The sequence below is a fragment of the Filicampus tigris genome, chromosome 14 (genome assembly GCF_054856515.1).
Source record: "Filicampus tigris isolate MCC_2025a chromosome 14, RoL_Ftig_1.0, whole genome shotgun sequence".
Classification (NCBI taxonomy): Eukaryota; Metazoa; Chordata; class Actinopteri; order Syngnathiformes; family Syngnathidae; genus Filicampus; species Filicampus tigris.
The window spans coordinates 24,332,467-24,347,500 of NC_141230.1; the positions used below are offsets into that span (position 1 = coordinate 24,332,467).

General features: G+C 44.0%; 1 protein-coding gene across 1 annotated transcript; it reads left to right on the forward strand.

Annotated features, from left to right (window-relative positions):
- The first annotated feature begins 369 nt into the window (after window positions 1-369).
- On the forward strand, window positions 370-14,951 carry LOC147136968 (uncharacterized). Its single transcript, XM_086051814.1, has 2 exons — window positions 370-667; window positions 1,351-14,951. Exon 2 carries the CDS (start codon window positions 14,122-14,124, stop codon window positions 14,863-14,865), a length of 744 nt encoding a protein of 247 aa, XP_085907940.1. The 5' UTR covers window positions 370-667; window positions 1,351-14,121; the 3' UTR covers window positions 14,866-14,951.
- Window positions 14,952-15,034: the final 83 nt, after the last annotated feature.

Sequence of the window (15,034 nt, forward strand, 5' to 3'; positions counted from 1 at the left end):
TTGTTGCTAAGAGTTGAATGTTCTTAAAACAATTATTGTACCGTTTCCGTACGGATCAATTGTAAATATATTGTAAATTTATTCGTTAAATATGCAATGAATGTAAAAGTATTGTGGCAAATATATTTTGGAAATATGTAATTAGGTAACAGAAATGTATTGTGGCCAAGTATCAAGGAATGTAGATGACCGCAGACGGCCCAGTGTTTCTGAAGAATTTGAAATGAAGCACCCCACTCTTCCTCTCTCCACTGGTGAGGCACAAGTGAAGGCCACGGGCGCGAAGGACTTTCGGGTCGAGGAGGGGCGGAGCTACGAGGTTTGGAAGTTAATGAGAGATGCGCCGCAGCTGCTGTTGCTGCTGTCAGGTGCGAGTGAAACTCGTGGCGTGCAGACGCTCTCGCTGGCTGCTGCTTCTGCTTCTTCTGCTGCTTCTGCTGCTTCTGCTGCTTCTGCTTCTTCTGCTGCTTCTGCTTCTTCTGCTGCTTCTGCTTCTTCTGCTTCTTCTGCTTCTGCTTCTTCTTCTTCTGCTTCTTCTTCTTCTTCTTGGGTCCTCGCCTCCCTTGGCTCCACGTTGACGAAGGCGTCTCACGTGAGTAGTAGGCCACTCTACCCCATCAAATGTGCAAGTTGAGCGCCTTCTGGAACATAGACAAACAAGTCAGGGGTAAGTTGTTTTTATTTTTTAGATTCGCGCGCGTGCTGCTTTAGTAATGTGCAGTCAACAGATTCCTCGATGCCTGCTGAAATGAAACGCTTGTGTGCAGCAAATGTGGTGATTATCAGGTGTGCCGTTATTTTGCTACATTTTGTTGGCAGGGCTGATACTGAGTCGAAAAGGTAACTAATATTTGGAGCCATTATTAATTTGCGCTAAAAGTGAAGATGTTGCCATCAAGATTTAAAAAAAAATACAAAGCCAAACCATAAATTCATTGAGATTCCTTTTGAGTATTTTTTAAAAAAGTTTTTTGATGAATGTACTTTTTTTTTCATGGACAAATCATCTGTTTTAAAATTTGAGTAAAGTGAAAGGAGCTCCCAGGCTCAGCAGTATGTCTTACAAAGTTAATTCCAAGCATAAACAAATAGCTTCCTAAAGTTTTCAACAGTAAATTTCCAAAATATTAGTTTCACGTAGCTTTTTAAGTTTGAACAAAAACCATGTGGCAAATCCCAGGATTAGCAGCATCTTGTGTAGTTATCTGAAATTTAAAGCAATTTCAAGCTTTTTCCAGTTTTGAATCGATTGGTGTTGGGGCCTCGCCTCGCCACGCATTGTCCTTTGTATGCTGATAGATCTGCGATGCTGCTCCTTCAGGCTGTGTGTGGCTTTCCATTTTCCGTAAGGTTTTGAGGGTAGCCCTTTGACACCGGAGACCTGCAGGCGCTTACCTTGAACTGTTCTGCCTCTGCTTTGAGACTGTGGTTATTCCTGATGGCTGACTCATGATGTGTTGAGGTCTACTATGGGACATCATGGCTTGATGGTGAAGTGTTAGAAAGACGTGTTAGCCAAGGGACTTAACTTCATCATGATGCCGCTCTCCTCATTGCGGACTTCAATGCAGCAACAGTCGCCATTGGTAACAAGCACCTGCCTGAAGCGGTGGTGGAATGGCTCAGGATGAGTGTCAGAAGCTCTCGAGTGCCAAAGACTTCTTTCTGACCTTACTATCAAGAGGAAAGCTGGGCGTCCCATAACGGACCGCCGTCTTATCAAAATTCTAACAGCAAACCGGGGTTGAAGCTTGGCGTTTGTCGGCGCCACAGACTCGAGGTCAAACTGACTGCTCTACTGCGGTGTCAACCTCCGTTAATCGAGCATTTTTCTGACATGATTGACTTTCTTTTTTGTAAGCAATTGTCTGAGGGTGCTGCCGAGTTGAAAGTACATGGCGATGTTGCGCTTGGAGAAAATCCTTCAGAGTTTGATTAACGTATGATTACACAAATTGTTTTATTTTAGTTCTATGGTCCGTGCTTTATTTGTATTTCAATCCAATCATTCTGTTTCAAATGATTTCATATTTGTATTTCCTGTTCAAATACTTGGGCAGTCAGTGAAGTAAAGCATTGCACATTCTGTCCCTCCATTTAATTAAAAAAAAAAAAAAAATAAATAAATCTGCCCTAAAATCTAACTCTGGTCAAGGAGGCAATATTCATTTGCAGTGCAAGTTGGTAGTATTGGTGTCAAGATTTAAAATGAAATTTAAAAAAAGTGGAACCCCTAACTTAATAGAAATGTCTAAGCATGTTTTCTTAAACTTTACAGATTGGTAACATTTTGAAGGTTTTTCTTTCTAAGACAATAGACATCTTTGTCTTAAAATTATAACCAAAAGTGATGGGAGTTTCACGCTCAGCAGCATGTCTGTATACAGTTAAACTTAGTGTATGGGACATGAAAAAAAAAAGTTACCCTAACGACTGTCTTAAGGAATATAAGTACAAAGAATAAGATTCCAACAATTACTTTGGTCAAACAAAGCAACGAAAAGGCCTCGAAAGATGCAGAAAATGGGATATTTTGGTGAGCTGGGCCCGCCCGCTGGCCTCCAGACACTGAAGATGGCCGTGACAAGCTGTCGGTAAGTATTGCTTGCTCCCTTTTTAAGTCTCGCAGCACACAATGGCCAAGGGCATAGTTGCGGTTAATGCAGAAAAGTCACGCTAAACGTGCCTTGTAATTTGATCCATCTTGTAGACACTACAGTCCGATTGTTATACTGCCAGCTAGCCCAAATTCATTTCCAATGCATACTTGTGATTATAGAACACTTGTCTAACCAACTATTTTCCTTTTATTTTGTAGCGTCGACATTCTCTGAACAAATCAGCCCGGCTCCAGCAATATCCTCGACATCTCTGTTCAGCATTTCTTCAAGTTATTGCAAATGATCTACTGTAATTGTACAAGGTGGTTGCAAATGTAGGTATGCAGTTATAAGAGATAAAAAAAAAACTTTAAGAAAACATAAAACACCTCTAACTAATTTCACCATTGTGATACTGCTGTATACCTACTTTTGCACCCCCTTGCAAGTGTTGCCTCCCCGGGGTACAGGCGATACGTGAGACTGTCAACGACTTGCTCTTCTGTAGATTCCGATCCCGCTTTGCCTTGCAGCGCGTGGTGTTGAGTCTCGCCACGCATCGTCTTTTGGATGCTGATAGGATTGCGATGCTGCAGTGCTCCTCTCGGGTTGTCGTGGCTTTCCTTTCTCTGTAAGGTCGGAAGGGTCTTCTTGGCATTGGAGACCTGCCGACACTTCACCTCAACTGTTCTGCTCCTGCTTTAAGGAGGTGGTTGTTCCTGAGAGCTGACTCGTGAGGTCCACTATGGGGAGTTGAGGTTTGATGGCGAAGTGTTAGAGAGAAAAACGTGTTAGCCAAGGGACTTCACTTCATCATGATGCCACTCTCCTCATTGTGGACTTCAATGCAGCAATTGGGAACCACCGCTTGCCTGAAGCAGCGGCGGAATGGCTCAGGATGAGTGTCATAAGCTTTAGAGTACCAAAGAGTTCTTTTTGACCTTACTAGCAAGAGAGGAAAGCTGAGCGGCCCATAAAGGACCGCCATGTTATCCAAATTCTTTCAGCAGACCACGGTTGATGCTTGGCGATTCTCAACGCCGCAGACTCCAGGCAAACCGGACTGCTGGGCTGAACGTTGTCGAGGCTCAAGAGGGATTGCCGCAGTGGACGCAGGACCATCGAATGTCTTGAAGCTACAAAACGGGAGAAGACCGCCGCATTTTGCATTTCAGGTCTAAAAATTGTGGTGACCTTCTTCAGAGACACACCCACCAGATCAATTTATGCAGTGGAAAAATGTCATTTCGTCAGATGTGTGGTTATCGCGTACGTTTGCTTGTACTCGTGCATGAGATTGTTGAAACATTGGATGTGCAAGATGGTTCAACTTGAGTTCCTCTGAGTCTCGGCAAAAAGGTAAGTGCCATTTCATCTGCTGTGTACTACATTTGTATTAGCCAGCTTGTAACAAGACCTTGCATTTTCTTGGTCCTCATTAGCTGTGTCAATTACATGTTTGCTCATACGGTGATTCCATTCTTGGCAAAATAGGCCGCATTCACATTTCTCAGCTACAGTTTCTGTGCATGCTCCTAATTCAGTGTAGTTTCCCCGCATAACTTTAGTTAACGCTGCCATTGGATACAAATATTGTATGATTGTACTTTGGCCTTAAATGCAACGAATTGTAATGTGCTTAATTCAAATGTCTTAAAATGTTTCTCCACTAGATGTCACTGTTGGTACAGAATATTGCTCTGCTATTTTTGGTGCTTTGTTGTTTATCAGTGTCACGTGCATTTCTTTCTGGTGGGTGTCTCCCTCGAGCGATCAGTGATGTGCGTTGAGGCACTACTCCCCTGCAGTCAGATAAAAAAAAATATGAAGCCAAAATACATTAGCCTATATTTCAATTTTGACTTTTAAAACACGTCTCAAATAAGGTCAAAATAGAATTTTTGAATATTTGTTGTCAGTGATGGCAAGAAACACAAAATTCAGGTCAAGGTCATTTATTTAGGTTTTTTTTTGGTCAGCTTAAGTAAAAATAGCATTTGACCATCCCTTTAAAATGTAGCATGCCATAAAAGCCCCGCTTATAAAATTGCCTAGGTGTCTATCATAATTGCATGTCGGTTTCTAACAAACAATCCGTGTCAAAATCGCTAAAGATTTCGACGAGTTACAAATTTATTGGCGCCGAACAGTTCCCTAATTTCAAGTGATTTGAAGAGATCGCCGGTGACTTAAAGATGGCGACCAAGTCCGCACGTCCCCAAGCAGCTGAGACTTGCGTTGTCAATGTCGATGGGCTGCGTCTTCCCAGTGCGCCAATGGAGGGCAACACTGCCACAGCCAGCATGTGGACATGTACATGCCCAACGCCACTGTGTACCTTTCAGTGGCTTTTCTGGTCCTACGGGTAAATGTCACGCGTTTAAGAAAAATAACTGACGAGCGGAGAAGAGTCGGAAGCCGTCGAGTGCCAAAGACCTCCGTCAGACATTCGGACCTGTTGGCTTTCTGGTTAGTCTTTCTGTCGTCGTCCCGGTTGAGCACTCGGCTTTGCCTTGTAGCGTCTGTTGGGTCTTGCCATGCATCATCCTTTGTATGCTGATAGCTCTGCGAAGCTGCTCCTTCAGTCTGTTTGTGGCTTTTCATTCTCAGTACGGTTTGAAGGTAGCCCTTTGGCACTGGAGACCTGCTGGCACTTGGCGTGAACTGTTCTGCCTCTGCTTTGAGACGGTGGTTATTCCTGATGCCGGACTCATGATGTGATGAGGTCCACTATGGGAAGTTGTGGTTTGATGGTGAAGTGTTAGAAAGACGTGATAGCCAAGGGACTTAACTTCATCATCATGCCGCGCTGCTCATTGCGGACTTCAATGCAGCAACAGTCGCCATTGGGAACAACCCCTGCCTGAAGCGGTGGCAGAATGGCTCAGGACGAGTGTCAGAAACTCTCGCGTGCCAAAGACTTCTTTCTGACCTTACTATCACGAGGGCAGTCCCCTTAAGAACAACCATAACATTAGAATTCTATCAGCAAACCGGGGTTGATGCTTGGTGATTGTCAGCACCACGGAGTTAATGTCAAACTGACTGCTCTACTGCGGTGTCAAGATGAAATAAGTCAAACCCCTAACTTAATTGAAATGCTTAAGCATGTTTTAAACTTTTCAGATTGGTAATATGTTGAAGATTTTTTTTTTTTTTTCGTAAGGCAAACATCTTTGTCCTAAAATTGTACCCAAACGTGATGGGAGTTTCACACTCAGCATGTCTGTATACAGTTAAACTTAGGGTAAACTTTTTTTCATGTCCCATACACTAACTGTCATAAGGAATAGAAGTACAAAGAATAAGATTCCAACGAATACTTTGGTCAAACAACGCAATGAAAAGGCCTCGAAAGATGCAGAAAATGGAATATTTTGGTGAGCTGGGCCCGCCCGCTGGCCACCCGGCTATTTTGAACCGGTACCTGCGTGACGTCACTCGTCCAACGGGGTCGCGTCAGACTCTGAAGATGGCCATGACAAGCTGTCGGTAAGTATTGGTTGCTCCCTTTTTAAGTCTCGCAGCACACAATGGCCAAGGGCGTAGTTGCGTTTAATGCAGAAAAGTCAAGCTAAACGTGCCTTGTAATTTGATCCATCTTGTAGACATTACAGTCCGATTGTTATACTGCCAGCTAGCCCAAATTCATTTCCAATGCATACTTGTGATCATAGAACACTTGTCTCACCAACTATTTTTCTTTTCTTTTGTAGTGTCGACATTCTCTGAATAAATCAGCCCAGCTCCAGCAATATCATCGACATTTCTGTTCAGCATTTCTTCAAGTTATTGTAAATGATCATCTGTAATTGTACAAGGGGGTTGCAAACATAGGTATGCAGTTATAAGAGATCAAAAAAACAAAACTATACAAGACTGTTTAAGAAAGCAGGAAAAAAAGAACCCATCTAACTAATTTCACCAATGTGATACTGCTGTATACCTACTTTTGCATCCCCTTGCAAGTGTTGCCTCCCCGGGGTACAGGCGATACGTGAGACTGTCAACGACTTGCTCTTCTGTAGATTCCGATCCCGCTTTGCCTTGCAGCGCGTGGTGTTGAGTCTCGCCACGCATCGTCTTTTGGATGCTGATAGGATTGCGACGCTGCGGTGCTCCTCTCGGGTTGTCGTGGCTTTCCTTTCTCTGTAAGGTCGGAAGGGTCTTCTTGGCATTGGAGACCTGCCGACACTTCACCTCAACTGTTCTGCTCCTGCTTTAAGGAGGTGGTTGTTCCTGAGAGCTGACTCGTGAGGTCCACTATGGGGAGTTGAAGTTTGATGGCGAAGTGTTAGAGAGAAAGATGTGTTAGCCAAGGGACTTAACTTCATCATCATGCCACTCTCCTCATTGCGGACTTCAATGCAGCAATTGGGAACAAGCGCCTGCCTGAAGCAGCGGCGGAATGGCTCCGGATGAGTGTCATAAGCTCTCGAGTACCAAAGAGTTCAATGTCAAATATTCAGCATTTGCACGCGGTATTCATGTGATGTATACTCATACTTAAAATTTTGACTTGCTACCGCCTTGGGTTAGGTGTATATTGTAAAAGATCTCAATTGGTCTTGTACCTAGTTGAAGCTTTATTGTTGTTGTGACTTACTTCAGGGACACACCCACCAGGGAAAGTTTATGCAGTGCAAAAGTTTCCTGCAATGTTTAATTTACTTGGATGTCTGTGCTTATTTCCTCTTTGTATAAATGCATTTTTACTCATGCGTGTACATGTGATTGTTGAAACGTGCATGATGGCTTCGACTTTAATCAATGCAAATTTGGAGCACCAAGTTCCTCAGAGTATCGGCTAGAAGGTAAGTGACATTTCTTCTGCTGCGCACTTGATTTGCACTCGGCACTTTGTAACAATACAGATTCTGAGCATATTGGTTGCTTGTCTGTGATCCTCATTAGCTATGCAAATTATAATTTTCCTCATACTGTGATTCCATTATTGCCAAAGCATGCTGCATTCACGTTTCTCAGTTAATTTGTTTGGGCTAAATCTGCCACTGAAGAGATATTTTGAAAATGCTTGACTCTGTCCTACTTGCAGGATATGTTGAATTTAAATCTGCTCATTTGAAATGCAAGATCACCTTTGACATATCAGCAATAGGTAAGTGACATTTGCATCCACTGCTGCAGTGCCGTTACAATGACCCACTTATTAGTGCATGTGTCTTAACTGAGTAGTTTATATTAGTATAGTATAGTATTAGTAGTAATATAGTAGCTTGAAGCCTGGTTTTGCTGAATTTGTTTCTTGGGAACATCCTGGTAAGTAGTTGCCAACATTTGATGTCATGAAATATGTCAGGAATCCCATTTTCATTTGAATGTGCTTGTATCAACTGCATGACACTTTTTTGCCTCTTTTATGCCTTTGTCGACGCCCAGTAGCAGTTGACTTTGTCCTGACATTTGTAGTGTTGAGGGTCACCATTCTTCTGATGTTCAAGGGATGTACTTCGGCCCTGGAAGAAATTGCTAATGACCTTATTTTGAGCTCTTCTACCCGTGCTTTAGGTGGGGTTGTCTCTGGTGGCTGACTCTCTTATGGAGTTGTGCTTTGGCAAAGTTAAGTCCCTTGCTAACACATCTTTATCTCTGCGCCCAATTAGTGTTCTTCAGGACATTTAAAATGAATATATCCTCAAAGCTGTACTAGACTAGATCCATCTTGAGCTTCTGATGTTGTCCAGCAGCTTGGTCAGCTTTGCCTCATCTTTATGTCCCATGTTGGGTTAGGCTTGGGATGTTGCAGTCTTTGACCCTTTGGGATTGTATGATCTTGCACAGAGGTACTTGGACACTTGAAAGGTGCTGACATGATTGCCCTGATATCTTCTGCCTCTGCTTCAGACGGTTGGTTGTCCTAATGGCTGACTCTGCTGTGATAAGGCCCGCCATGAGGAGTTGTTGTTGGGATGGCAAAGTTAAGTCCCTTGGCTATCACGTCTTTCTCTCTAACACTTTGCCATCCAACTAGAAAACTCTTCATAGTGGACCTCATTACAGTGACTGAGTCAACGTTAGGAACAATTAACCTGCTTGGAACACAAGCAGAACTTCTTGGTAAGAGTGTCAGTATCTCTCCGGTTCCAAGGACTCGGGCTACTACTTTATTTGGCCCTTCTTTGGCATCGCCATGTTTACGACTTTCTTTGGCGTCATGACAAACCATGCCAGTCTTTCGACCCTTAATGTAAGCTTTTCACGTTAATGTGAAAATTTGTGCTTGCAAAAAAAGATCCACTCGTGCAAAGCTTTCATGACATTTGGTGATGAGTCATGGCAAAATGAGATGGGTTACTTGTATCTAAACCTCATGTTTTGGTTCCTTAAACCTTGTTGCTGGATGGATTGGCTGTAACCTCATCTCCATGCCTAGCCTCCTTGTCATTCTTTGATAACACATCCCTGTGCTTGTCCCATCAGCTCTAGTGATTCCAGCACTGTTTGTCCCAGAAACCTTCAACATTTGCCTGTCCTCCAACGTCTTGATGCTTATTCCCCTTTTCACCAACCATTTTTTAAGAACTCTGGCTATGTTTTCCATCCATCACACTGTACATATAGCTCTGCTTGAAACAATGACCTCTCAATGACAGCGGATTCTGGACTGCCATTCTTGACAAGGATTTAGACACCGCCATCCTTGAGTGACTCTATAGTTCTTGACACTCTTCTCTTACATTAGCTCATCCTGATGAACTGCCTGTCTACAAAGATATTGTGATATCTTGCCCAATAGATGAGATCCATCTTGAGCATCTGATGTTGTCCAGCAACATATTCAGCTTTGCCTAGTCTTTGGTGTTATTTACCATGTTGGGTTAGGATTGGGATGTTGTGGTCTTTTGACCCTTTGGGATCGTATGATCTTGCACAGAGGTACTTGGACACTTGAGAGGTGCTGACACTATTGCCCTGAGATTTTCTGCCTCTGTTTCAGACGGTTAGTTGTCCTAATGGCTGACTCTGCTGTGTGAGGCCTGCCATGAGGAGTTGTTGTTGAGATGGCAAAGTTAAGTCCCTTGGCTATCACGTCTCTCTCTAACACTTTGCCATCCAACTAGAAAACTCTTCATAGTGGACCTCATTACGGTGACTGACTCAACGTTGGGAACAATTAATCTGCTTGGATCACGAGCAGAACTTTTTGGTTAAGAGTGTCAGTATCTCCATTTCCAAGGACTCGGCTATAACTATCTGGTTCTTTTTCATCGCCATGTTTGCTACTTTCTCTGGCATCAACATGGCAAATCTTGTCCGTCTTTGGACCCCTACTTTAAGCTTTTCACGTTATTGTAAAAAAATTCATGCTTGCTAAATAAAGAAAATTCTTAGTGCAAATCTTTCATGACATTTAGTGATGAGTTATGGAAAAACGAGATGGATTACTTGAACCTAAACCTAGAGTTTTGGTTCCTTTCAACCTTGTTGCTGGATGGATTGACTGTAATCTCAGCTCTATGCCTAGCCTCCTTGTCATCCTTTTTTTTTTTTTTTTTTTTTTTTTTTTTTTAACACATCCGTGCTTGTCCCTTCAGCCTTGGTGATTCCAGCACTCAGTTGTTCATCCCAGAAACCTTGACAACCTTTGCCTGTTCTCCACCACATTTGTATCCAAAATCTTGATGCCCCTTATTCACCTTTTCACCAACCATATTTGAAGAACTCTGGTATGTTTTCCATCATCACACTGTACATAAACAGCTCTGCTTAAAAAAAAACGACCTTTCAATGACAGTGGATTTTGGACTGCCATTCTTGACCATGATTTAGACACCACCATCCTTCTTGAGTGACTCAATAGTTTTCCCGCCATTGACCAATCCTGATGAAAATCACCGGTCTGCCATTGTGGCACACTCTGAACTTTAAAACCCCAGTCCAAACCTTAACACTCTGTCCTTGATCCTGTCTTATTACATGTCATTAAGAATCACGTTGGGATTCGGCTTCCTCCTTTTCTAACTTAGAGGTGTTCTCATGTGACATCCACTGGTTTTGATCCAACTAACATTTTGCATCTGTTGTTCAGTTGTAAACTCATCTTTACCTTGTCAGGAGTGATTGGTCACTGCATTGTTAAAAAAGTTTTTTTTTTTAAATTTTATTTTTATTTATTTTATTTTTTTGGGGGGGCAGGAGGGGTAGGCTGTGTCAACATTAGGAACAATTGGCGTGCCTAGAACACAAGCAGAGCTGCGTGGGTTTAGAGTGTCGGATGTCATTCCAGTTCCAAGGACCCACCTCAAACTATCCCCCCCTTTCTCAGTCTCATTTACTGGTTGTTTTTCGGTGTCAACCCTACGAGCCTTTCCTGTCCTTTGGACCTCAACTTGATCCTTTTTCTCAAGTTATTAACGAAATGGCCGTGCTACTTGAAAGTGTTTTTCAGGGTATGTTAAAATGAATATATCCTCAAAGCTGTTCTTGACACTCTTCTCTTACATTACCTCATCTTGATGAAATGCCTTTCTCCAAAGACATTCTGATATCTTGCCCAATAGACGAGATCCATCTTGAGAATCTGATTTTGTCCAGCAGATTGGTCAGCTTTGCCTTGTCTTTGGTGTTATGTCCCATGTTGAGTTAGGATTGGGATGTTGTGGTCTTTTGACCCTTTGGGATCGTATGATCTTGCACAAGAGGTACTTGGACACTTGAAAGGTGCTGACACTATTGCCCTGTGATCTTCTGCCTCTGCTTCAGACGGTTGGTTGTCCTAATGGCTGACTCTGCTGCGATAAGGCCCGCCATGAGGAGTTGTTGTTGAGATGGCAAAGTTAAGTCCCTTGGCTATCACGTCTTTCTCTCTAACACTTTGCCATCCAACTAGAAAACTCTTCATAGTGGACCTCATTACAGTGACTGAGTCAACGTCGGGAACAATTAACCTGCTTGGAACACGAGCAGAACTTCTTGGTAAGAGTGTCAGTATCTCTCCGGTTCCAAGGACTCGGGCTACTACTTTATCTGGCCCTTCTTTGGCATCGCCATGTTTACGACTTTCTTTGGCGTCATGACAAACCATGCCCGTCTTTTGACCCTAAATGTAAGCTTTTCACGTTAATGTCAAAGTTTGTGCTTGCAAAAAAGGATCCACTCGTGCAAAGCTTTCATGACATTTGGTGATGAGTCATGGCAAAATGAGATGGGTTACTTGCATCTAAACCTCATGTTTTGGTTCCTTAAACCTTGTTGCTGGATGGATTGGCTGTAACCTCACCTCCATGCCTAGTTCATCCTTTTATAACACATCCCTGTGCTTGTCCCATCAGCTCTAGTGATTCCGGCACTGTTTGTCCAAGAAACCGTCAACATTTGTCTGTTCTCCACCGTGCATCCGTCTTGATGCTTCTCATTCCCATTCTCTTTGGGATTTGGCTTCCTTTTCTAACGTATAGAGGCGTTCTCATGTGATATCCATTGGTTGTAATCCAACGAACAGTTTGCATCTGTTCAGTTGCAAATTCATCTTTCCTTTGCCAGTAGTGCTTGGTCACTGCATTGTCTTGTCTGATTGAGTGAAAATATTGTGGTTCCTTTTTGTTTTTTGGGCAGAAGGGGTAAGTTGAGTCAACATTAGGAACAATTGGCTTGCCTAGAATACAAGCAGAACAGCGTGGGTTAAGAGTATCGATGTCTTAACAGTTCCAAGGACCCACCTCAAACTTTATCCCGCTCTTTCTCAGTCTCATTCACTGGCTTTTTTTGGGGGTGTTAACCCTACAGCTAGCCTTTCCTGTCTTTTGGACCTGAACTTGATCCGTTAACGAAATGGCCGTGCCCCCTGAAAGTTTTTCAGGATTAAGATGAATATATCCTCAAAGCTGTTCTTGACACTCTTCTCTTACATTGGCACATCCTGATGAAATGCCTTTCTACAAAGACATTGTGATACCTTGCCCAATAGATGAGATCCATCTTGACCATCTGATGTTGTCCAGCAACATATTCAGCTTTGCCTAGTCCTTGGTGTTATTTCCCATGTTGGGTTAGGATTGGGATGTTGTGGTCTTTTGACCCTTAGGGATTGTATGATCTTGCACAGAGGTACTTGGACACTTGAGAGGTGCTGACACGATTGCCCTGAGATCTTCTGCCTCTGCCTCAGACGGTTAGTTGTCCCAATGACTGACTCTGCTGTGATAAGGCCCGCCATGAGGAGTTGTTGTTGAGATGGCAAAGTTAAGTCCCTTGGCTATCACGTCTTTCTCTCTAACACTTTGCCATCCAACTAAAAAACTCTTCATAGTGGACCTCATTACAGTGACTGAGTCAACGTCGGGAACAATTAACCTGCTTGGAACACGAGCAGAACTTTTTGGTTAAGAGTGTCAGTACCTCTCCATTTCCAAGGACTCGGTTCTTTTTGATCGCCATGTTTGCTACTTTCTCTGGCATCAACATGGCAAATCTTGCCCGTCTTTGGACCCCTACTTTTCACGACTCTGTAAAAAATTCATGCTTGCTAAATAAAGAAAAATTCTTAGTGCGGAGCTTTTGACATTCAGTGATGCGTTATGGCAAAACGAGATGGATAACTTGAACCTAAAGCTAGAGTTTTGGTTCCTTTCAACCTTGTTGCTGGATGGATTGACTGTAATCTCAGCTCTATGCCTAGCCTCCTTGCCATCTTTTTTCAACACATTAGTCTTGTCCCATGAGCTTGAGTGATTCCAGCACTCAGTTGTTTATCCCAGATACCTTGATAAATTTTGCCTTTTCTCCACCACATTTGTATCCAAAATCTTGATGCTCCTCATTCACCTTTTCACCATTTTTGAAGAACACTGGTATGTTTTCCATCCTCACACTGTACATAGACAGCCGTGCTTAAAAAATCGACCTCTCAATGACAGTGGATTCTGCACTGCCATTCTTGACAAGGATTTAGACACCACCATCCTTCTTGAGTGACTCAATAGTTTTCCCGTTATTGACCAATCCTGATGAAAATCTCACTGGTCCGCCATTGTGGCACACTCTGAACTTCAAAACCCCAGTCCAAACCTTAACGCTCTGTCCTTGATCCTGTCTTATTACATGTCATTCAGAATCATCTTGTCTTAATTGGTTTGTTCAGTTGCAAACTCATCTTTACCTTGTCAGTAGTGCTTGGTCATGGCATTGTCTTGTCTGATTGGGTGAAAATATTGTGGTTCCTTTTTGTTTTTTGGGCAGGAGGGGTAGGCTGAGTCAACATTAGGAACAATTGGTGTGCCTAGAACACAAGCAGAGCTGCGTGGGTTAGGAGTGTCGGAGGTCATTCCAGTTCCAAGGACCCACCTCAAACTTTATCTCGCTCTTTCTCAGTCTCATTTACTGGTTGTTTTTCGGTATCAACTCTACGAGCCTTTCCTGTCCTTTGGACCTCAACTTGATCCTTTTTCTCAAGTTATTAACAAAATGGCCGTGCCCCTTGAAAGTGTTTTTGAGGTTATGTTAAAATGAATATCCTCAAAGCTGCTCTTGACACTCTTCTCTTACGTTTGCTCATGATGAAATGCCTTTCTCCAAAGACATTCTGATATCTTGCCCAATAGACGAGACCCATCTTGAGCATCTGTTGTTGTCCAGCAGCTTGGTCGGCTTTGCCTCATCTTTGGAGTCAACGTTGGGACAATTAACCTGCTTGGAACACGAGCAGAACGTCTTGGTAAGAGTGTCAGTATCTCCAGAGTCCCAGCTCCCGGCAGCGCTCCAGAGTCCCAGCTCCCGGCAGCGCTCCAGAGTCCCAGCTCCCGGCAGCGCTCCAGAGTCCCAGCTCCCGGCAGCGCTCCAGAGTCCCAGCTCCCGGCAGCGCTCCAGAGTCCCAGCTCCCGGCAGCGCTCCAGAGTCCCAGCTCCCGGCAGCGCTCCAGAGTCCCAGCTCCCGGCAGCGCTCCAGAGTCCCAGCTCCCGGCAGCGCTCCAGAGTCCCAGCTCCCGGCAGCGCTCCAGAGTCCCAGCTCCCGGCAGCGCTCCAGAGTCCCAGCTCCCGGCAGCGCTCCAGAGTCCCAGCTCCCGGCAGCGCTCCAGAGTCCCAGCTCCCGGCAGCGCTCCAGAGTCCCAGCTCCCGGCAGCGCTCCAGAGTCCCAGCTCCCGGCAGCGCTCCAGAGTCCCAGCTCCCGGCAGCGCTCCAGAGTCCCAGCTCCCGGCAGCGCTCCAGAGTCCCAGCTCCCGGCAGCGCTCCAGAGTCCCAGCTCCCGGCAGCGCTCCAGAGTCCCAGCTCCCGGCAGCGCTCCAGAGTCCCACACTGCAAATTTATGACATTTTAAGATTGACACTAGACTGAACCACTACTTCCTATGTGTACGTTGTGCTGGAGTATTCATGAAATGACTATTAAAGGTGAGATGGACACAATCATTTAAGACTCAGTACTATGTTCTTGTCTTTGATACTTAACCTTGTAGGTCCAACGTCATACGCCATGGTT